Below are 24,287 nucleotides of genomic sequence, written 5' to 3'. Positions count from 1 at the left end.
GAAATATTTCTTGCTGCCTTTGGTCAGCACGCCATTCATTTCGCATAAGTCAGAATGAATGAGGTCTAGTGGTGCCGTGTTCCTCGCCTCTTTTACAACCTTGTGAGGTTTGCGAGGTTGCTTTGCTTGCACACAAGCATGGCACTTAGAGCCTTGGACCCAATCGAATTTAGGAATTAAACTCATTTTAGCTAAGCGCGTCATACATCCAACATTAATATTGCAAAGTCGAGAATGCCAAATATTACAATCATCATCATGTCTCACATGGTTCACGACATTACAAGAATCCATCAAAGAAAAACGGAACAAGCCTCCGCTCCCATAGCCCTTACCAACAAATGTTCCATATCTCGATACAACACACTTATTGGACTCAAAAGAGAGTTTGAAACCATCCCTACACATTAGGGACCCGCTGACGAGATTCTTCTTTATGGAAGGGACATGCTGCACGTTCTTCAGCTGCACGGTCTTCCCCGAAGTAAACTTCAGATTGACCGTACCAACACCATGAACAGCCGCATGCGTTCTGTTTCCCATCAGCAGGGAGGCACCTCGTCCTTCCTGGTACAAAGAGAACAAAGAGCGGTCAGCGCATACATGTATATTAGCCCCTGTGTCAACCCACCAATCGGGAGAGTGACAAACTGAAAGAGTTGTTGGTATATAATTACCATACCCAGATCCTCCAGCCTCGCTAACAACTATGTTGGCTGTCTTCTTTTGCTGCTTATCCTTGCGGTCCGGGCACTCTTTTGCCCAGTGATCAGTGCTACCGCACACAAAGCAACAGCCACCTTTCTTCTCTTTGTTTGCCTTCTTCTTGAAAGCTTGAGGTTGTGGCCTCACGTTGGGATTCTTGTTCTTCTTGTTTTTCCTGTTGCGGAAAGCCTGAGGGTCCCTCCTCTCCACCAAATTGGCGCTAGTGCCTCCCTCGGTCTGCACTTTCTTGCCACGTGTGTCCTTTGCCCTCGCATTCTCCTCAACATTGAGAGAAGCAACTAGATCAGCCACACTGAACTCTTGTCTCCTGTGCTTAAGAGAGGTAGCAAAGTCCCTCCAAGTAGGTGGCAGCTTAGCGATAATACCGCCGGCCACAAACTTGTCAGGAAGCGCACACTTGTTGTTCTCAAGCTCCTTGGCTAGCATCTGTATCTCATGAGCTTGTTCTACCATTGAACGGTCATCGACCATCTTGTAGTCATAGAACTGCTCCATGAGGTACAGCTCACTGCCAGCGTCAGGAACTCCGAACTTGGCCTGCAGTGCATCCCACATGTCCTTGCCCGTAGGCAGTGGCGGAGGCGGGAATAAATTTAAGGTGTAGCGGGTTTATAAAGTCAATTGGTCAAACATGTATAATATAACTAACAACTATGCAAACATGGACCAGAACATTATCTATCTCTCTATATATATATACAGAAATCCAAAAGTAAAGCATTGGTATTTAAAATACCTCATTAAATAAAATTCTTGGAATAAATACATACTTATAATAATGCTTTATTTGGGTATAGACCTTGGCAAAGGCATTGTTCTATTTTTTTGAAATTCTTTCTTAATTTCAGTAAGATCAAGTCCCTTCCCTTGAATAAGCCTCGCTCAATGTTGCACACCACCAGACTCTCAGTTGTTGTCACCTACTCACATATACGTGTATATATACTAGTGTGTACTACATATATTTTTTTTATATAAGGTTTAGGTATGGCGGCAGCCAAACCTTGCCAGATTGTTGCCTCCGCCACTGCCCGTAGGCATGTCCATGTGCAGTGGTACCATACCCTCGTCTATCACGCTAATGAGCGACAGCTTGAGCAGATTATCCGCCTCACACTATGCCATAAAAGCTAATTAGTGACGCGTTTATAGGGTCATTAGTGACGCGGAAAGGACGCGTCACTTTTGTTGCGTCTGTGATGTGGAAAAATTAGTGACGCGTAAAAACGCGTCACTGATATGAAGATACTAGTGACGCGTATTTAGTACACGCGTCACTGATGTCAATATACTAGCGACGCGTATTTAGTACACGCGTCACTGATCTTTGTATAGCAGTGACACGTAGTGATAAACCGCGTCACTAATCAGGGCATATCAGCGACACACAGTGAGAACACGCGTCACTAATAAGGAGATATGAGCGATACGCACTAACAGTAAGCGTCACTATAATTAGATATCAGTGACTCATGTCAATCTAACGTGTCACTAACAGCATTTAAACATATGACTCGTAACAGTGACGCGTCTAGTTGTTTATGTCACTTGTATTTTTCATCAGAGCCACATACTACAATGTTCACAACACATACATATGAAAGTCATCAATATTCAGTCACACGGTACATTAACAGATCCACATTTATATCAAATTCATTGACAGATTCACAATAGGTTTACAACTTGTTTGAAATGCATCACAACATTGGACTTAACTTATTCGATCACACACTACATCACTAGATCCATATTAATGGCAATCACACATCACTGATGGTTAATTCGGATGATAGAACTCTCCTTTCTTGTTGATGACATGTGTCACTAAGAACATGGCCAACTTTTCTCTAATCATGTGCACATCGATGGGCTTCGTCAACACTTCAAATTCCTGTGTCAAGATAGAGCTTTGGTAAAAAAAACTTGACATAGTACAATCTATAGTACAATATAAAAGATCAATGTAAAAGATGTAATCCAATCTAGACATAGCATATAGTCTTAATTAGAATAAATAACTATCATTGTGTGTGTGACTATGTGACTACAATGAGAAATGGTGTAGGCAACTAGCTTAGCTGCACATGCATCCTTCAGTGAAGAACACAGATAGATGATGATGTTTACATTGCATCGTAGCTGAGTAGTATAGATTATTTGAACATTCGTACGCTCACTGGCCGTATAGACACATGCACACATGTGTCAGACCAGCCAGAGAAAATATTTGAACTGTCAGAGAAAATATTTGAACTGTCAGATGGATATCTCCTGCCTGTTCTTGTTTAGTTCACATGTGCAAAACAACACAGGAAAGACAACCTAGTAATAAGCATGAGATAAAGGCTGCACCAAGGTTTGGTTACATTTTTTTGTCATATGAACTGATATAAGTTGAGAGGGGACCAGCAGCACATGTACACTTAATTAATTAGGTGTGAATACCTCAGGGCATTCCAAGTTTGTTTGTCTCATGGCTAAAATCAAGTGGTGTGCAGCATAGAAGCTAGATCCTTTGCCGGAAATAGATTGTTGGTGGCACTGCAACAAATATACATACAACATATTAATACACTTAATTAATTAGATGTGAATACACATTTAAGATGAAACTTGAACACAATACTGAATATACTAGAGGCATAATACTACACTTTATTTTAGGAAGCACTTACCGCATATTTAGCAGCATGTGTCAATGGCTTTGGTTTGTCTTTCATCTTGCTTGTGTGTGTTGCAAAAGCCCTACATGGAAGAGTGCAACACACATATATGCTTCAATAAGTTTGTTCAATGACATTGGCATTTATAAAATGAGTCAATAATAGGTTAACAAAGAACTCACTCATCAATCAACAATTTTAACATGCTGAAATCATGGTTTCCAGATTTGTTGGAATCAAGGTATATCACTTTATTCCACTTTTGAATTACTATCACAACGACCCAATGGCCACCAGAGTTGTAGGCAAACATTATGAAGTCTTTGCTGGTATATTTGGTGAAGGCTTTTTGCACATACTGCAGAACAGCTGCTCTATCAAACTTTATGCTATCCAGTGACATTAGTTGTGGATCAAGAAATCCCACAGGGATGTCCTTAGCCTTAGCTTCTACAAATAGTGATCTAAAAATAAGAAAGAACATGTAGAGAAAATGATTAAAGAAACCAAAAGATATGCCAAGGAGTAAAGACACATTTGCCAAGGGTTCAAATGAATGGACTGTTTTCATGGCATCAATTTAATATTTTAGAATTCTAACTACATAAGCTCATTTTACATCAGAACTTTGACAGCCTACAAATATTTCAATGGCAATGGGAGTAAGAAGGATCATTTGTAACTTACAATGTCAAGCATCGAAGAAGGGAGCAATCCAATGCGCCAAAGTTGAAGAAGTCATATAGATGATTGTACCTCACAAGCCCGACCTCAAAATCTGATGAATTCAACATATAAATACCCTTGAACCTAACCAATATCCCACTCTTCTCATTGTCGGCACAATCTTTCATGTAATGAGCATGAAGAGCAGTGCACCCAGGTCCTACTATCTTGAGGTCCATTGCTGGAAGAAATGGCTGACCACATTTATACTTAGAAGACCATTTTTGCTGCTGCAGTTGTGGTTTTAGACTTTCTTCAACAGCCCTACTAGCCAACTTTTGATGTGTGACCGCCTTTTCACTCTCTCCAGCAGCCTTACTGGATACTTTTTGCTGCATGGGTGGCTTTACATTCTCTCCATCAGCCTTACTCGCCCCTTTGTGTTGCATAGGTGGCTTTCCACTCCCTCCAACAGCCTTAGTACCTACTTTTGGCTGCGTGGGCAGCTGAGTGTTAGCAACAGCCCCGCTCTCTAAGCTCTTTTGATTTTTTGAAGGATTGGCTGCATTAGGCTCCTTTGACACACTCTTTGTTGCATCAGATGATATGGCAGGAGACTGATGATTTGAAGAAGTTGATTTGGCCCCCGAAAGTAGCTTTGTAGAAATAATAGCATTAGTGCCCTTCGAAGCACTCTTGGCACTCTTTGTGATCTCATTTGGTTGAGATAGGGTTGGCTGGGTCTCAAGTGTACTGTTGACTAGAATGTGCAACCTCCTCCACTGTATTCTCTTTAGTAGAGCTTCTCCAAGTGTATTTGTATCATCATCAGGGGGTGACTGCAGCACATAATCCTCATAACCTGGATGTACATTTTCCACTTGGACAACTGCATGCTCGTAGTCTATTGGGACTGATTGTAGTTCAATTTCCTGTGGGAACACCCGACCCTCTGCAACCACAACTTGATAGCCTCTAAGGTTTGCTACAAGGGAACATTGGGTTGGCTGTTTGAGAAGATCAATGGTATCCGGATCAAATGAAATATTCTCCAACTCTAGTTCATTTGCAACAGCATTGGAGGCAGAGGCACAACTGCTCCTCCGTCCGCAAGCAGGACTAGGGGTCCTAGAAGGTGGTGGCCTTATGTGAAATCCTTGGTCTGCAAGATAGGACATGATATCCTGTGTGACCTTGGCGCTAACCTCTTTTGTGACCTTGGCTGTCACATCTTCTGTGACTTGAGCTGTAATTTCTTGTCTAACTTGAGCTGTTATCGCTTCCACATCTACATCCGACCTCTTTCTCTTTCTGTACATGCTAGAACACTCAGGCCATCCATGTCTCCATCCAGTGTAACCTGAAACACCGCGCACTCGACCTGGCTGTTCAGGGCCCAAACATGCAGTTAGCACATCATTCTCCCTGACCCAAGTGATGCCTGAGGATTCTGCGACTAACTGCTTCTCTTTAATGTCTTCAGAGATTTTTTTGGTTGAATCCTGTGACCAGATGATCTCAGCTTTATCTTCTGACCTAACAAGCTTACTCCTTGCTCGCAGCCACTGCCTAGGGCGGCCTTCAGGGAAGTTGTCCCATGGGTTAGGGATGCCTTTAGTGGATAAATCTACATCCTCCGCCTCCCACTGTTTCAATTTCCCCTCATACCCTGCTGTGCCTAGACGATGGTTGTGCACATTATTTTGCCGAAGCATTTTGTATTTGTCACTTGCCGCTACTGCTTCTGCGGACTGCTTCAATGCCACAAATTCTACCCAATCTTCAGGTTCAATGTACGGGTGCTGCTTGAAGGGACTAAGGTTTTTCTCAATAAAATTGGTCACTAGCCTATTTTTGTGGGTTCTCCAACTCTTAGATATCACCTTCATTATAGTCCTAAACCCCTCAGACTTCATTTCAGGTGGGAACTCCAAATGGGGCATGACATGTTTATCAAACAATTTCTGTTTGTTCTCATCAGTAAGGTCTTTGAATGATGGCATAACTAAGGATAGCTTTTGCCTAGCAATCAAACCAGCAAGCAACCGCAATCTTCGTTGTGCTCTCACGTCAGTTGGCATCCCATCTGGACTAATCTCGGTGACAACAACCTTGTCAGTTGGCCACTTAGATGGTGTCCTTGGTTTTCGGGGTCGACACACAGGCCCAGGCACAGACTGCTGCTGCTCGTCATCAATGGGTGATTCTACTTCCTCAGAACCAGTTTGTCTCCCCGCTTCATCATCACCACTTGATGAAGATTCCATGGAAGACATCTATCAATCAAATTCAAGAAAGATGTGGTTCAATATATTGCACAAGTATAATTTAGATGCTAGAAATCTGCTAAACACTTGAAATGATTGTGGGCACTGATAGCTTAACATTTTGACCTGCAACTGGATTCAATAGCACCCACAACATGAGCGATTCAGCATATCATACATGGGTTTTTTCACAGTAAAAAAAAAATATAAGCCAGCAGTTAGTGCCTGGGCCAAATATATATAAGCCAGCAGTCTATGCTGCCAATACATATAACTCTAATGTTTGTTTGTTCCAACATTGTCCTTTCTTAATTTTTAACTGTAAGGGGAAAACTGGAATTTACACAATATGTACTAGTAGTACTACACTACTCATGAGAATATAAACATCCATGGAAGTAGCGTGGACACTACTATTAATCTATGTGCCCACCTATATTATTTGCAATCCAAGAGAGCATTAATGTTTGTGTATAATAACTATATTATTGAATGTACGTTCATGGCACACTGCAAGTAGTTTACCTAGCAGCTGCAGCTCCCAGTTAGCATGGCCCAGTTAGCTAAGCTTGCTTCAGTCAGCAACGAATAATTCCCAGCTTGAGGCTAAGTACTCAAAGTATGCAAATAATAAGGTATTCACTAGTAATCACACATCAATGCAATCTGATGCCAAGAAACCAGACATGTCCCTAATATTGTTCCTAATCGATTGAGTTGACAGGATCTGCATCCTTAGTGGGTACCATTAGCTTCAGGGTTCTGTTTATTTGCTCAAACTGTTACTGATTGCTAACAATTGAGGACCACAACTACATAACCTTCAGTAGCATTTATCATGGTTCTTTCAGTGTCATTCACCGTATTTATCAGAACATGTATTCCTTGAACGCAAAAAAGAACATATATTCCTTACAAAAACACAGATATATTCCTTACAAAAACATGTTGTCACCATGTACTGCTGAACAACTTTCATGAGCAGATTCAGTTGCCATGCTGATATTTCCAGGTATGATTCAATCAACAACCCCTTAAAACAGGAATTAGGTATATCCTTTTATATGAAGGACAGGCTGCAGAATCATTATTTTTAATTGTAACAGATGAATTGGTTGGTGAACTACAATACAAAAATTCCATTATGAAATGAAACCAATAAAATGATATGAGCAGTAATCACCAAGCATGGTATTCAGATAAACACCAAGCCTCCAATGCAAGCTTTAGTAAGTAAAGTAGTTTTCTAAGTGTGCTACTAAGGTAACAGGCCTCTTGTGTGACCAGTAGCCTTCATATGTGCATAATTCCGCATGCAGGAATAGAATTTAACAGTGACAGAAGTTCCCTCCAAAAGCCATCTATCCCCATCTCCATCCATCTGGCTTCCATCCAAACTTGGCATAGCCTTAACACAATAATAATAATTATCTAATACTAGATCAATAAAACTCCTCCGCCCTCCCTACACATATAATAGTTCTCTCGAGACTTGGAGGATACATCAATCAATCAACCAACCAATCAATCAGTTTTGTGAACCCAGCTGAACCATAGGAGTAAGGATCATCACACTAGTTTCTTTCCTAGACCAATGATCACAAATAAGATCTCATCAAGTATCTTTAAGATGAGTCAAGAAAACTAAACTACTACATTAAGCCAAACAGCAGGGTTCAAACAAATTAGTACCAAACAGACTTTAGCAAACACATTCACACATAAGAACTCAATGCATATGTTCTCTGTTTCAGGTCTGGAAGATTTTGGCGCACCTTTCTAGGATTGAAGCTTGTGGCTGCAATGCAAAACCAAATCAGTACAGGCCACCGAGCCGGAGGAAGATGGAGCCTGGGTCTTTACTCGAAGGGGACTTGGATCTCCAGTCGCTGCAGCCTCCTGTGTTGCGTCCACCAGTGCCGTCGCCGCCCCTCCTATGTCGCTGATGCCTGTGCCGACGCAGCCTCCTCCTGCGTCGTCTACACCATCCTCACCTCCTGACCTAACCAAATCAGCACCATGAGAAACAAAGTACGCCAACCCAACCAAATCACCTCGTGACCTAACCAAATCACATCCTCCTGAGAAAAACAAATCAGTGCAAGGAGCATTTCTTACCTGCTTCTTGCTCGTGAATGGCTACCTGCTGGAGATTCGAGGGCAGGAGACACGCGATTGGGTTGTGGGAGAGAGAGAGAGAGAGAGAGAGAGAGAGAGGCGGCTGCGTGGGAGGAGCGGATGGGGCTCTTTTGGGAGGAGCGGATGCGGCTGTGTGGGAGAAGCGGATGGAGCTCTTTTGGGTCGCCTCTCTCTGAAATTTGGGCCCAAACAAAAAAGAACGACCCAGTTGTCCACGGCCACGCAGTCCTGGACGCTGGCGATAACGAGCGGCGCAGGCAGATAACGAGCAGCTCGCCTGTAGGTCCAGCCGGGACCTACAACTGGAGATGATCTGCTGATCCCCTCCACGCAAACAAGTGACTCGGTGAACTTCTTTCAGAGGATAGACGAAGATAGTTCAGGAGAGTTGTCACCTTGTGGATATGACTCTGACGGACTCAAGTCTCCAAGCCACAGTTCAATTGAAAAATCTTCCTGAAGGTTGGAAGACCAATGGATGGTTATCTTGCAGAGGTAGCACCAGATCCCTATCTGAAACTGCAGAAGTTCAGGAGAAGTGGCTCTGATTGAACTGTTGCCAGAATATGCACGCATTGTTGATGATGGACTCTAGATAGCATGAAAAAATGAAAATATGTGTATGCAAGTAAAATACTGTAACATATTCTAGCTGACCACTGGGCTTTGATTTCTGTGGTTGAACTAAGTTGTCTGACCAATCTTGCAACCAGAATAAATTTAGCTGATCACTGAACTTTCTTCTCTGTGTGACTGATGACTGAAAAATCTTCTCTGATCAATCTTTATGTCTGATCATAGCCTGAACATGTTTGCACTCGGGCACATCCTTTGCACTAGCTGTTTGCTTTGTTATTCTTGATTGATTTTCTGTCTAGAGAAAGAGAACTTGTTGGCTGACCGACCATGTTGGATCGACTGCCAGAAGCTGTCGCAGGACGCGTCGAGCCACGCGGCGCAGAACGACCGGCTGCCGATCCAGATGGTGGTGCGCGTGCTCTACTTCGAGCAACTATACAGGAAGCAACTATACAGAAGCAGAAAATACAAAAAAAATACCAGCTAAGCAGAGAAATGAGAGCATTTCTGAACCTGTAACATTTCTGAACAGAGCTGAATCTGTAGCATGGCATGTGATCAGCTTTGATCTTCAACTCTGTATTTTTTTCTCCAATAGTCCAGCTCCATACTTGTTCTGCACACTGTAGTAGTGTGGGACACATGACTACCTGAGTGTATACTGAAACAACTCAGCAGTTGGTGCATACTGAAACACAATGCACTGAGTGCATATTGCCATCACGACCAAGAACTGGAAACAAACTAGTGAATCAGGGCATGCTTGCTATCCTGTCTCTGCTCTGCGTACTCTGAACCTGGGTGTACTCCATCCATTTCTCACAGTCCTCTTGATTCCTAGTAATTGTACAACAAATCACCACCACAGATAGCTATTTGCTTGTACAACTAAGTCCATTTTCATATCTCTAAATTTCTGCACATATTAAGCAAAAAGAATACATCAAAAATCAGTGGAAAGAATAATAAATGACTCATGCTGAATGTTCAAAAATCAGTGAAGTTGCAACTGTAAAAAAAAATCAGACAAGAAATTCTACTTACAAGGTGAGGTACAGTACTCTTAATAAAGAAAATAACAAAGGGCCTTCTGCTAGGCTCTGAAGCCCTTCGTCTGTGCAAGAGCTCAAATTACGGATCCGATTTCTAAACCAAATGTTGAATCCCTTCATATGTTCCCTTGCTAACCAAGCTTCGCTCCGACCTAGATTCGCTTGACGCAGCTGCTCCTTATGCTCATCGATGTAAGATCCAACTTCTGTAGTATGTTCCAACACGAGAAAGTGAGCTCGTCGAAAGGCCTCCCGATCTGGATAAAGTGTCTTCTTCCCAAGAGTCCCTATCCCCGCTAGCCTTCCCTCATGGCGAGACTTATATAGGCCGATTGGGTTTGTAGGATCAATGTAACCAAGGCACCAGTCAACTACCTCTTCAGCAGAGTAACCTTGAACCATGCTCCCCTCTGGATGAACCCGACTCTTTGTATACCTGTTCAAAGTACTCATGAATCTCTCGTACGGATACATATGATGGAGGAACACAGGACCAAGGTACCTTATTTCCTTAACCAAATGAGCAATGAGATGAATGGATACATCAAAGAATGTCGGTGGGAAATAGGCCTCTAGAAGACACATTGTCTCAAAAATGTTCTTCTCAAGATTGTCCAATGACCTCTCATCAAGAACTTTCTGAGATATTGCATTGAAGAAGAAGCATAAGCTCATGATTATCATTCGGACCTTTTCTGGCAAAATGTTAGTAATCCCAACTGCAAGCATTGTTGTGAGCATGACATCGCAGTCGTGGGCCTTCATTGGGAGCATTTTGTTCTCTTTTGCCGCCACAAGTTTCCTGATGTCTGCTGAGTATCCAGAGGGAACTTTCACGCTACGGAAGAAGTCGCACAGCTCCTACTATTCTTCTCTAGTTAGATTTATGGCAGATAATGGTAGTTGGGCACTGGGGCCCTCGGGGTGCAACTCAGGCCTTATGTCCAAATCTTCCATATCTGCTCGTGCATTTGCATGGTCCTTGCTTTTCCCCTTGCTGTTCAAGAGTGTTCCGAGTAAGCTCCCACAAACATTCTTTTTCACATGCATCACATCGATGCTGTGACGAACTGCTAAGTCTTTCCAATAAGGTAGTTCCCATAGAATTGACATCTTCTTCCACCTCTTATTGGCAACTTCTTCCTTGCGCTTTCTCTTTCCAAGGGCACTCCTTTTGTTCTTCCCTAATGTGACATTGACATCCTTTACCTGGTCATAAACATCACGCCCAGTGAAATGCCTTGGAGCAGATCCTATCTCAATCGTGCCATCAAACTGGCATTTCATGCGCCGGTAAGGATGGGTTCGAGGAAGGAAACGACGATGCCTAATGTACACCCTCTTCTTTGAATTGTTTAGCCAAAGAGACGCAGTGTCATCTAAGCATTGAAAGCAATCTTTATCCCCTTTAGACTGCCCAGATAAGCAACGGTGTCCTGGAACATCAGTGATGGTGCTTAAGACCATGGCATGCACCTTGAATGACTCTCGCTTGAACCCATCATATACCTTAACACCGTCTGACCAAAACATCTTGAGCTCATCCACAACCGGCCTTAGATACACATCGATGTCATTCCCTGGCTGAAGCGGACCTGAGATCAAAAGTGGCATCATCATGTATTTCCTCTTGTTACACAACCACGGTGGAATGTTGTATATAGACAACAACACTGGCCAGACACTATGTGAGCTACTCATGTTTCCGAATGGGTTCATGCCATCCGTGCTCAGTGCAAAGCGAATGTTCCTTGGCTCATCTTTAAATGATCCATACTTAGAATCGATGATGCGCCACTGAATAGCATCTGCTGGATGCCGTAGGTAATCATCAATCTTGCGTCCCTCCTTGTGCCAGCTCAACAATTGTGCATCCTTAGCAGTTGCAAACAAACGCTTTAGACGGGGAATTATAGGAAAGTACCATGCCACCTTCCGAGGAGCTCCATGTCTCTTGTCATCATCACCCCCATCATTTCTTCGTTTGTATCGAGAGGTCCCACACTCAGGGCATTCAGTTAGATCAGCATTATCGCCACGGAAGAGGATGCAGTCATTCTTACAAGCATGGATTTTCTCAACCTCCAATCCCATAGGGCAAACAATCTGCTTGGCCTCATATGTGGTCTTGGGTAACTCATTCCTCTCAGGCAGTATGTCCCCTAATAGATCTAGCAATTCATCAAAGCTCCGATCAGTCCAATGATGTGTCGCCTTCAACTGGAGAAGCTTGAGAGTAACAAACAACTTTGTATAGTTAGCCTTGCAACTGAGATAGAGCGGCATCTTCATATCTGCCACCAGCCTTTTCAACTTCTTCAACTCTGCCTCAGTAAACTCATCAAACCCCATGGCATCACGCACCATCTCCTCGACATTCTCTGCCATTTGGACATAATTGGCACTAATATCTTCTATCTCATCATCACTAAGATCCGTGCTGCAAGAGGGTCCTTCCTCATTGTCCTGACTAGCAGCATGAGTTCCATCATCCTGACCAGGGTTAGAAGAGAATCCCTGGTCCATACAACCATCTTGCAAGACTCGATCATTAACTCCTTCTTCTCCATGCTTGTTCCAATATCTGTAATCTTGCATGAATCCTCGCATGACCAGGTGGCCATAGACTGATAGTGAACTTGAGTACTGCTTTTCATTTTCACAATCAATACATGGACACCACATAGCTGTCTTGTGCTGATTCAGCATATCCACCTCTGCAACGCTTATGAATGATTTCAGCCCATCTAAATACTCAGGACATGTACGATTGTGAAGCGACATCCAGCTTCGATCCTCCATATCTACAAAAGTATGAAATTAAATAAAATGAACTAATTCTTCCATGTTTGAATTTTGTTTTGCAGAACCGCAACAACAATTCAATCAGTTTTGCAGGATACAGTGCTCAGTAGTACTAAATATGCTATGAGACAATTTTGAGGCGGAATATCGAGCAATGCAAACCCTCCATTTTATAACTGATAAACCAAAAGACAGTAAAATAAAATTTCCATGATCTGAGAGCACACCTACCATCTATTTTGCAAGGAAACTTTGAAAACGAAAACAATTGAAATTTAGCCAGTGCCTCACCACACCATGTCTAATCCATCCCAACAAAAATAGTCCAAAAGACTAAATTTTAGACACTAATTGGAGAGAGGGAATGGGGATGGGAGAAAGCTGTGCTGTAACCTGTGCTTGAGACAGGCGATGGCGATGAAGAGGCAGGGTGTGCCGATGAGCGGCGGCGCCTTGCACGGCTACAGAGAGGACATGACCTCTAGGCCTTGCTGCCTCTCGTGCGGTAGGCTCTGCTAGCCCTGGGCCGGGTGGCGTCCCTCCTCATCATCTGCAGCTCCTGGTTTTGATGGGCGACGGCGCGAAGGCAAATCAAGGGCATCGGTAACAGGGGTGTGTGGCTGTTGCTGCAGTGGCCAGAGGATCTGGTGCTCTTCACAGGACCTACTGGAGAGAGCGACGACAGATCGAGAGAACCATCGCCCGTCTCTCGTCCACAGCAGAGAGCGGCGGCGTCTGGTTGTGTAGCAGGAAGTCAACGATTCGCTGATATTTCCGGCCAGGTCATCAGTGACGCGGCTCAACAACAAGAGTCACTGATATTTATAAATATGAGTGACGCGTCTAGATAGTACATGTCACTTTTATTAACAGTGACACATTTTTTGGGAAGAGTCACTGATATCTCTCCATATCAGTGACGCGTCTACGTAAAATACGTCACTGCTACTAATAGTGACGCGTTTTGATGGGAAGAGTCACTAATATGTATCTATATCAGTGACGCGCCAAGTTAAAGCGCGTCACTTCTATTATCAGTGACGCATTTACTTCGGACGAGTCACCAGTATCTCGTTATTAGTGACGCGTCTTGCATTTTGGGCATCGGCAACAACTTACTAGTGACGTGTGTCGTTCACCCGCGTCACTAATGTTTTATTAGTGACGTGTTTTAATTCTGAGTCACTAGATGAGGTGTCTCCTTTGTGCTGTTTTGGCATAGTGTCACAGAACTTGCTCTCTTCCTCAGGAGAAAGAGGCGGTTCCGTGCGCCTTCCCCTGACAGCATGCTCACAGCGCATAGCGGTAAGCCATAACGTGCAACGGGATCGCCATATCTTATAGTTGGATCCACCATCCTTTAAAGGTGGTGGCCTCATGGATGCAGCAAAGCTAGCAGATGAAAATGACCTATTAAGTTTTTGGATTGTTGGATATTTAGTCATTTTACACCATACATTATTCCATAAAAACGATAACCAATATACTGACACAAGTATCATACAAACGACAGCTTCATATCTGCTACTTCTACTACTTCCAGCAAAACATTTTATGTGAAGTAATAGGATTACAGTAACAAAATAAAGCGCATAGAGAGTATTAGCATTATACCCTAGCGTGGCACTTCCGGTACCCGCGGAAATTGAGCCACCAGTCAACATGACGTCGCCACCGCCTCCTACGGTGTTGTCGTTGGTGACGTCAATCCCGGCAGCAGGGGTACTTCTGGTGCCGACAGCCATTACAGCAGCAGTTGACGAAGGTGAAGCAGTCGCAGTCTCGTTGGGACAACAGAAAGCAGTCGCACCGGAAGGTGCTCCCCAAAAACTTAATTTCCCGCCTACCCCGAGCAGAGTACGCTTGACGGGAGAAGTTCCGAAGGCCTGCTACCAGAGTCCTCTGTACTCGCAGAGGCTCTGGTCGGAGATGCAGCACAGCAACTCGAGCTCAAAATGGAAGTGGCGGCTGGAGAGGAGAGATGGACACACAAGGGATGAAAGGTACCCGCGGAAAGTGAGCCACCAGTCATGTTGACGTCGCCACCGCCTCCTACGGTGTTGTCGTTGGTGACGTCATTCCCGGCAGCAGGGGTACTTCTGGTGCCGACAGCCATTACAGCAGCAGTTGACGACACAGTCTCGTTGGGACAACAGGAAGCAGTCGCACCGGAAGGTGCTCCCCAAAAACTTAATTTCCCGCCTACCCCGAGCAGAGTACGCTTGACGGGAGAAGTTCCGGAGGCCAGCTACCAGAGTCCTCTGTACTCGCAGAGACTCTGGTCGGAGATGCAGCACAGCAGCTCGAGCTCAAAATGGAGGTGGCGGCTGGAGAGGAGAGATGGACACACAAGGGATGAAACCCTAGTGTGCAGACAGGGGCCTTTATATAGTCGCGCCCCTGTCGGCTCCCACCCGTTATCCTGTCCGGGGGATGAACCTGGACAAAGTGGTTGGGAGTTGGCTGTTGAGCAGCTGGCGGCGGCTAGGGTTTCCGGGCGGCGGCGGCGGCGCGCGCGTGTGGCTTCCCGGTTTCCTCCTCATCTTGTCTATTAGAGCATCCCAACGCTCTGTATTTAAGTTGATTGCCTTGCTAGTGATTAGTCCATTTGGTACTAATCACTTTTGCACCTAACACTAATTGTGTGCCTTTGAAGTTTTATTGAATTATTAGAATGGGCCTGGCCCAATTACTCTAACATTGGAATCGATCAGTGTCGTCGTCGTCGTCGTCTCGTCTTCTGCAGGCATTTAGCGGGTTGTACGGAGAATGGGAAGCGTTCAGAGGGGATGGCCATGGCCATGGCCATGGCGGAGGCGAGCTGCTCTTCACCGCCAAGAAATCCACGATTGTCCAGGTGCGGTGCGGACGCAGATGGACATATTCCTGGCGTCCAACAGAGCCAAGGAGGTCTGCGATTTCAGGATCAAGTGTACCTTCTACGAGGGATCGGCCGACATTTACCTTGGCAACTCCAACACCGTAATTGCTCAGGTGAAAAGGAAAATCAATCTATCCGTATATATCTTAATGGCTTCCATAAATAAATGAACTAACAAACTAATTAAGAGCAGAATTATTGCTAATGAGAGGCCCACCATGCATTTTTTTTATAATTTGGTTTTGCTTGGCTTGCTGCATGCAGATTCGCCGTCACCGTACGGTGCTTGGGAAGAGCAGGTTCAGTGTGACCGTGTTCCCAAATGTCGACTATGTGTTCATCATGGCTCTTGTTGTGATGCTAAACGAGATCCACGTGGAGCGACGTCGACACACATAGAAGACCACACTACTGATATGATCATCCTTACTGTCCAACTATATACACGCTTTGCTATGTGTACGTCGTCCAGGTCATCTTGTGTGTGTTTTTAGGAATTCAGGCCATATTTATATGCTGAGGTTACTAGTTTTCTATTCACGAGGGTTGAATGCAAATCTGTGCTCAAAGGATCGACTTTTTTTTTTTGAACAAACACTTATTTATCTATTGATTATGAACTAGGAAACCGGAACTTTGCCGAGTGCTATATGCTTTGCCGAGTGTCAAAACTCGGACACTCGGCAAAGAGCCTCTTTGCCGAGTGCCGCACTTAGCAAGGCATCTTTGCTGAGTGCCTGACGCTCGGCACAATTTGGCACTCAGCAAAGATGCCCTTTGCCGAGTGCCAGACACTCGGCAAACCATTGCACTTGGCAAAAGGAGACGGTGGTACACACCGTCAACCTTTGCCGAGCGCCAGGGGAAGGCACTCGACAAAGCTTTTTTTATTTTTTATTTTTTTTCCTCCAAACTTTTTCTACGGACTTTCCACTTTGTTTCGAAGCGTATGTTAAAATTTGGCATAATTCTCAATATATTTCCTGTATATCTTTAATTTATTTCGTTTAAATGTATTTTTTCCAAAAATACAATATTGAACTACAGGTGCATCGTATTATGGAATTTGATGATTGGAAAAATGATATTCACGATACTATTATAGTTTGACGACATTGCCAGGAGCACGTCCGAAATTTCAAACGTCTTATACACGAAACATGGCGACAAAGTTGCGGAAGAAATGTATTTTAATTATATAAATTATAAATGAAGTCCAAAAATCTTAAAATCTGGTGACACGTCTTTACATCACATGTGGACGCTATGATAAAAATTTGAGAATGTTTCACAAAAATTATCACATACGTTAGTTATAACCTACACCTCCCATGTGATCACATGTGAGATGAAGTGAGAGGTGTAGGTTTATAACTATCGTACGTAACAACTTTAGTAAAATGTTTTCAATTTTTTATCATAGCCTTAAGTGACATGTGGCAAAGATTTTTTTTAAAAAAATATATTTTTTTTTCTTTGCCGAGTGTCTCCTGGGAGGGCACTCGGCAAAGAATTTCTAAAAAAAATAATTTCTTTGCCGAGTGTCTCTAGGGAGGGCACTCGGCAAAGAATTTTTTTTTTAAAAAAAGATAATTCTTTGTCGAGTGCCTCTGGGAATGGCACTCGACAAAGAATTTTTCAAACAAATAATAATTTCTTTGCCAAGTGCCCTCCCAAGGGACACTCGGCAAAGCAACCGTTAGTCAGAAATCGTCGTCACGGCAACTTTTCTTTACCGAGGGCTCCCGGAGTCTTTGCCGAGTGTCCGATAAAAGGCACTCGGCAAAGAACCCTTTACCGACGAAATATTTGCCGAGAGCACTTTGCCGAGTGTCTACGGCACTCGGCAAAGCAGTTGTTTCCTGTAGTGACAGCAGTGTACGTATATTTGCTTTTTTTTTTGGGAAACCATCTGGTACACTTTATTAATCTGAAAATAAAGAAGGTTACATCGTTCGCTAGAGGTTTCAATAATGAAGGTACGATAATTTTTTAATTGAATGACTATATTTGCTTTATTACACCCAACCATCTAGCGTATACCAAAGTGCATGTTTTAGCCGTTACTATATATCCTTATTATAGTTAGTACCTGATTTCAGTGACGTAGCCAGGGTTTACAGATAGGACAGTCCATTGTTTGAAAAAAAAATCACGGTGCACAGCATATATGGACTATAAAATCAATAATACATTGCTGCATAAATTAAAAAGAACTACAGTTGAAATAAAATAATCTAGCATTGCACAAAAAATTAATCCTCCAATAATCTAATGTCATAGAAGTTTATAAGAGCATCTCCAAGGGTTCTGCATTTAGACTTTGCATTTACTAATTTGTAAAAAAAACTTAAAATATGCCATCCAATGGTTTTGCGTTTAGACTTTGCAATTTGCATAACTTGGCATTTAAAGGTCTAGACTTGGCATATATGCCAAGCCCCCCAGACTTTGCAAATCGTGATCGTCCCCATGCCTACCTGACTCGGGCTGCGTTCCGTCCACCCGTGCGACTCCTCCACGCGCAAGCACCGCCAAGTTTTGTCGCGAAGCTTTGCCGCAGAGGATCAGGACGGGGCGAGGTTCATGACGGGTGAGGACCAAACGATGCCGCGCGAGGAACTGGACGGGGCGACGACGGCTGAGCGAGGAATGCCGCGATACGAAGGCTCGCGACGCGCAAAGAATTACCGGCGACGAAGAAAATCGCGCGCCAAGGAAAAAACCTTCCGGGGAAAAAAGTGTGGGCCCAAAATTCCCTCAATGCCAAGTGAAAATGCAAAACCGTTGGAGATCACGCCTTTTTTTTATCCTTGCCATTTTTATTTGGAACTTTGCAAACTCCATCAAATGCAAAACTAAAAATGCATAACCTTTGGAGATGCTCTAACCTAAATTAGTTTTGCATATCCTATACGTCGTGTACTTTTCCATACTGACTAAATGTGCTTTACAATTGAAGTTTCTAACAAAATCTGGCTAAATGTGCTAGACAACCAAACATATAAAGGAAGATCCGAAGAGCTATAGTTTGTCTCATAGTTCGGGGGTGGGTTGGGGGGATGGGGGGGAGTGGGGGGTGGGGGGGGGGGGGGTTAGATTCAGACATCAGAGGTCACCGATGCTTGGTGGCAGAGACTCCAAGTTATCCCTTTCCATTTCCACATCCTCAGGTATCCTCCCCCTCTCCCTGTTCTTCACCAGATACATGTCTGGAGAAGGCACACTCACAACTTGCAGCATTACAAGATCAAAGATGTATTTTCTAATCCACATAGAAATGATACAAAGGACATCTGCTACAGAAAAACTTGCAGCAAAACACCTACCAAGTTCCAGCAGGTCCGTTATTGCCACAAAATGATCACATAATGTACAGCTAGTCCAGTTTGAGAAGGCAGTTTAGTGAAGATATATCATAACTTTTTCTGGGTCCAACATGGAAATTTCGTAAATCATGAAGGCGCAGCAATTAAAGAAGGATACATAGCACAAGAGCCAAGTTTTCCAATACACTTCAGTTCCTCTGGTCCTAGAACCTCCTTCAGTTTCTTCAGTGTTATGTCAGTAGTATAAAACTCACTTGAAATTAAAAATTGAAACTGGTAAAGCTTAGAAAAACCTAATACCTTCTTTCTCAAAATGAAAGGCAACAATATATGACAATGATCTTTTATGCTCACACATTCGCCCAGGAAGCAAAGCATGCCAATCCATGCAACAAATTATGCATCATATAATATTGTTCAGAGTAAGTTTTCCTTGAAATCAAAGAATGATTTTCTTGTTAGTTCAGCCAAGTACTCTTCTCTAACATCCTCTGGACTTTGGGTTGTATATGTCGTTTGCATGATCAATCCTGAACCAATCCACATTTTAACTAGTTTATTTTACATAATCATATAGCCTGGCGGAAATATACTGCAATACCTAAAGCAAGTTCGCAAATGCACAGGCGAATGATGGCAACTCAACCTAAGAGCTGTGTAACAATTTCATCTGTACTTCCCGGGAAATGCCGCATGTCCTCGCTCAATTACTGGTTCCAGTATCTAGGTGTCATATTGTCTCTCAAATGCTCAGCAACTACTTTTGTCAATAAGGGACAACCTCTCATTTTCTTTACTATCTGTTCTCTGGTCAAGAGGAACTCTGAAAATCCTTCAAGAGCCTTGCCAGCAAATGTGTGCCTTTTGAATAGAACCTAACTGTTGTCTTGATCTAACCCATTCAATTTTAGAACTCTGGTTCATAAACAACTGTGCTTCTAGACTACTGACTGCATTCGGGTTGCTCGCAAAATCTTGCTTCCTTTTTGCCCAGTTTGCAGAGGAGTCATTACCCATTCATTTCTTCTGCCATCCTCCCAGATACCATCCAAACAAGTAAAAACGTAAAAACTCCTTACAACGGTGTTTCTGTATGAGAATCCTCTGCAGTATCTCCAATACATCAACAGTGGGATTCTTCTTGTCAATTGATTCTAGGATCATTCTAATTACTGTGGCTGCATCAAAATTATTAGACACCCATACCCAAATGCTCAAACCAAAGACAAGTTGGGCAAGTGTAGTCTTCCCCATTCCACCAACTCCAACTATCGAAAATATAGACAAGTGATTCACAAAGACAACCTCAGCATCCTCATTGATTTGGTCAGGCCATGTCAACCAACTCACAACCTCTTTCTTCTCCTCATGTCGACCAAAGAATTCAGCAGCAACCATGGCACTGGATGTCTCCCAGTGTCATGACAAAATGGGGCTTTCGAACCGCCTTATCTTGCAGATCTTGAGCTTGTGCCTCACCCACCATCTTGCAGAACTCCAGCTCACTGCTTCTCGACAGCCGACCAGAAACAGCAGAGCCAGGCATCAAGAGCAGCATTCTGCTCCTTGATCTGCTGGTGGCCGATGGCACCAAACACGGCTTGGATTTCCGACATCTACACCAGCAGCCTGGCCATAACAACCTCCATACCCTCAGCCATGAAGGGCAGTGCCGACGATTGGCAGACTGCAGGAGTTGTGGATAAAGGAGGCTAAGGCAAGCCAGGAAGATGCACTCGGCGGCAGCAGGAAAGGTGTAGAAGCGAGGGTGTGGTGAGTTCCCACGGTTGGTAGGTGCAACATTCTTTAATTGAGTATTAGACAAGAAGTTGAAGTCTTCAGATTATTGTTTACAACTGACTTGTTTATTTCATCTGTTTTTAAGTTGGGACTATGTGTATGCTTTGGTTCAGCGATTCTCAACAATAATGGCATTAATGTTGTCCATGTCTGATGCTTCTGGCAAGTAGCAATGTCGGTGTCTGCTGTTTAGCAAGACTGGCACTAGTTATCACATCAAGGAAACAAAAAGGACAGGCCAAAACAGGCCGGACAAATGTTGCTAATCTCATGTAAGCAAGAAAACCAATCTTGCTAAATCTGTGTTTCTACCGGTTGTAGATTGTAATTTGGAAAGGCATTTTTCTAACATGCGCAGACACTTCAGTTTGTGCCTGTCGACGAACTTTAGTGAGATGAGACATGGACTCTTTGCAAGAACAACAAGAGGCCAAGCCCCGCGTCCTATTGCCTACATGAACAGGAATCTTACGTGATTGCGCAGCTCCCGTACAAACCGGCGAGGACGCCGGTCGCTGGCTCAGGGCCTCCGTAGCGCCAATACGTCGAACAACTAGTGCACGCAGGAGGAATAATGCATGTCTCTATCGAAAGGCTCGCGGAGAGGGAGAACGCGGCGCAGATGGTAGAGCCGGAGGAGGATGAGGATGCCCTCCTCCTCGGTCATTGGATGCGGACGCCGGCCGGAGTCGTCGTCTCCGGTGACAGAGATCGTGGCTGCGTGGTTGGTGGTCAGTGGTGACTGGTGAGAGACGACACTAGACAAGTCCTTGTAATTGTGTAAGCCCAAGCCCAACAGCATTATTGTTCCTCTTTTCGTGGCCCAGACAAGATGGGCCGGCCCTTAGGTTTGATTTTCGGGCCCAAAGCCCACTTTGATCCTTGGACTCGCAACTTCAAGTGCACAAGTGCAGCAGTTGGCATTGTTATGGCCCACCAAACTAAAAAGGACCACAAGAGATCAATGAATATGTATAAGCTGAAATATACGGCTAAGACTTAGAGCAACTCCAACAACTTGGATATTCTCTATAGTCGTACATGAATATGCGCATATGTATATGAGCATTTATATCTGTATTGTGATTCATAGAAGAAAATAGTAATAGTAGGATAATCAATTGACATCGTTAGCATAGGTGATGGGTGTGTATTCTGTTAAAGCCCGATTAACCGTGATCTTTTGATGGAAGTGATTGGCTTGCCCACCTCGGTTAAGCTATTTTGCTCACCTTGGTTAAGTTTTCTGCAGCAATGGTCGTCTCACTACCAACCTTTCAACCACTCCCAAATGCCGGTCAATTGAGCTCAAGTTTGTCTAAATTTACAATAAATATTATTACTATTTATGTCTGTAAAACAAATATTTTAAAAACATATTCTATAACTAATTTAATGATACTTATTTTGTATCAAAGTATTTTTTATATAAGTATAGTTAAAGTTCAAACTATTTAACTCATCAAAATTTGAATAATTACATTCTTTTACGAACGAAGGTGCCATCTAAACACAAAACAGCTGTAGCCGCTGCAACAGCCAAGGAAAGTAGGACTTCCGAGCACAACCATAGGTTTCCTATGGTCCATCAGTGATAGTGAAACATAATGTATACATATAGCTTGACAAAGAAAAGTCAAGCATCCTGATTTATGTCAGATTGTTTTAATTTCTTTCTTTTGCTTTTGTTAAGAAGTAACCAACAAGCATATATTCGTGGAACTACAATTATTCCTACCAGGTGAGATTGATTAAAAACAACTTTATCTGCAAATAACCACATGTACTAACTTGATCTGGTTTAATTGTATTGCTGAAAAATGCTTAATTTACTCTATTTGCCTGTGTTTGGATACATGTATTGATCTTTGAAGGAACATAAATACATATTTACTTGATTTTTCTATATTGTGCATAAAGACACAGAACACAACACACAGTAATCATGCATGCATGCATACCCACTTATTCACACTCAAAACAACCAAAGTACCGAACACTAAAATAAGGTGTCTATATGCAAATAAAGCTGGACACTGGAAAAAAAAGTGGAAAGGGAGAAAGAGTCCAACGAACCCAGAACATTAAAAAGAAAAATCCAATTGCACAAACACGTACGTACCACACTCTGACGACGACGACGATCCTAACTAATTAACAACACCCAATTAACACCGCACGTAGTGCAACAGCTAAATATAATCCATCATCCACAGGCAGCTCATCAGAATTCAGAAGCACAAGCTGGAACGCCGCGACTGCCGGTCGTCGCCGTCGACGACGCCATGGTCGTCCCGGCGGGCAAGGCAGCGTTGCCGCTGGTGATCCGACGGCGGCGACGACGGTGGTGACCGCCTCAGCCAGCCGATGATCCAACTTCCGGGAGGCCAAGAGGATACTGGCCTCCGCCTGAACTTGGTCTTGGCCTTGGACGACTGGGACACCGCCGACTGCTGGTAGGACGGCGGCGGCGAGATCGGCGGCACGGTCGTCGTCCTGGCGCCGGCGGTGGCCAAGGCGGCCGGGGTGGCGGAGCTCTTGGGCGTGCCTGGCTTGGACTCCCACAGGAACGGCACGGTGCCGGCGCCCAGGCTGTAGTATACCCTGAAGGACGCGTTGGCCACGCTCGAGCGATCCCTTGAGAGGATCCTCGAGCTGAATAGCTTGGGCCCTTCTTGCTTATTATTGCTGGAGGAAGAGCTCATCATCTGCTCTGCTCATATGAGAGAGAAATTAGAGAGAGAGAGAGAGAGAGAGAGAGAGGTAGATGGTTGGGAAGAAGTTGCAACGAGGTAGGGAAGGTGTGTGGCACAACACGTATACAATTGATTGAATGAGGGATGTGATCGATTGAGAGTGAGTGAGGAGGGTGTGTGTGTGTGTGTGTATATATATGGGGCCATTGATTCGATGGGGATGACTTTTTTTGGGAGGCTTGAGGCTCAAGGGACAAAGTACTGTGACACAGAGTTGTGTGTTGTGGTGGGTGCCCATAGCAAAAGAAAAAATGTGTTGATGTGGGGGGGGGGGGGGGGGGTGGCGATTAATTAAGTTGAGCTTATTAGGTGATAATGACCATAATTAATGGTGCATTTAGTGCTGGGCTAAAAATGGTGCATGGTTGTTTTATTTACTAAATAAAGAAGATGATGGGACTAATTACCATGGTGGAACCAAAAGAAAATGAGAGAGGGGAGATTGTTAAAAGGGGAAGATGTGGCATCACGAGGGGAAAAGCTTCAAATGTGCTCTAACTAACTTTTCTATTGAGATAAATCTTACTACAAATAGATTAGTAGAGAAGGTTCATCCTACTCACCATTTAGTTTGACATTATTTTGGACGCATTTGCCAGAGCTTCTTACGGCTCTTGCTCC

The 24,287-nt window shown here is 43.7% G+C and overlaps 2 protein-coding genes across 6 annotated transcripts; both read right to left on the bottom strand.

Moving 5' to 3' along the window:
* LOC110432337 lies at window positions 2,262-8,728 on the bottom strand. 5 transcript variants are annotated; one of them, XM_021452542.1, is made up of 8 exons: window positions 8,444-8,728; window positions 8,101-8,327; window positions 6,851-6,931; window positions 4,080-6,334; window positions 3,575-3,856; window positions 3,405-3,474; window positions 3,175-3,270; window positions 2,262-2,620 (listed from the first exon to the last, which is right to left on the bottom strand). In XM_021452542.1, the coding sequence occupies exons 4-8, from the start codon at window positions 6,332-6,334 to the stop codon at window positions 2,507-2,509; spliced, it is 2,817 nt and encodes a 938-aa protein (XP_021308217.1). In that variant the 5' UTR covers window positions 6,851-6,931; window positions 8,101-8,327; window positions 8,444-8,728; the 3' UTR covers window positions 2,262-2,506. The 5 variants fall into 5 exon arrangements, with proteins under 5 accessions (XP_021308217.1, XP_021308216.1, XP_021308218.1 ...); XM_021452541.1 differs by lacking the exon at window positions 6,851-6,931 and having other exon boundaries at window positions 8,444-8,727; XM_021452543.1 differs by lacking the exon at window positions 6,851-6,931 and having other exon boundaries at window positions 8,101-8,322; window positions 8,444-8,727.
* LOC8069128 lies at window positions 22,785-23,772 on the bottom strand. Its single transcript, XM_002459531.2, has one exon. The coding sequence runs from the start codon at window positions 23,616-23,618 to the stop codon at window positions 23,142-23,144; it is 477 nt and encodes a 158-aa protein (XP_002459576.1). The 5' UTR covers window positions 23,619-23,772; the 3' UTR covers window positions 22,785-23,141.

The sequence above is a fragment of the Sorghum bicolor genome, chromosome 2 (assembly GCF_000003195.3).
Source record: "Sorghum bicolor cultivar BTx623 chromosome 2, Sorghum_bicolor_NCBIv3, whole genome shotgun sequence".
Taxonomy (NCBI): Eukaryota; Viridiplantae; Streptophyta; class Magnoliopsida; order Poales; family Poaceae; genus Sorghum; species Sorghum bicolor.
This window is presented reverse-complemented; position numbering and strand designations above follow the sequence as displayed.

Excerpts from the sequence above, each read along its gene's own strand:
- LOC8069128 (XM_002459531.2), bottom strand. The coding sequence starts at position 23,618 with ATGATGAGCTCTTCCTCCAGCAATAATAAGCAAGAAGGGCCCAAGCTA.
- LOC110432337 (XM_021452540.1), bottom strand. Across the intron at positions 3,475-3,574 it reads TTAAAATTGTTGATTGATGA|GGCTTTTGCAACACACACAA; the intron begins GTGAGTTCTTTG and ends TCTTCCATGTAG. Across the intron at positions 2,621-3,174 it reads CAAACTTGGAATGCCCTGAG|GAATTTGAAGTGTTGACGAA; the intron begins GTATTCACACCT and ends ATCTTGACACAG.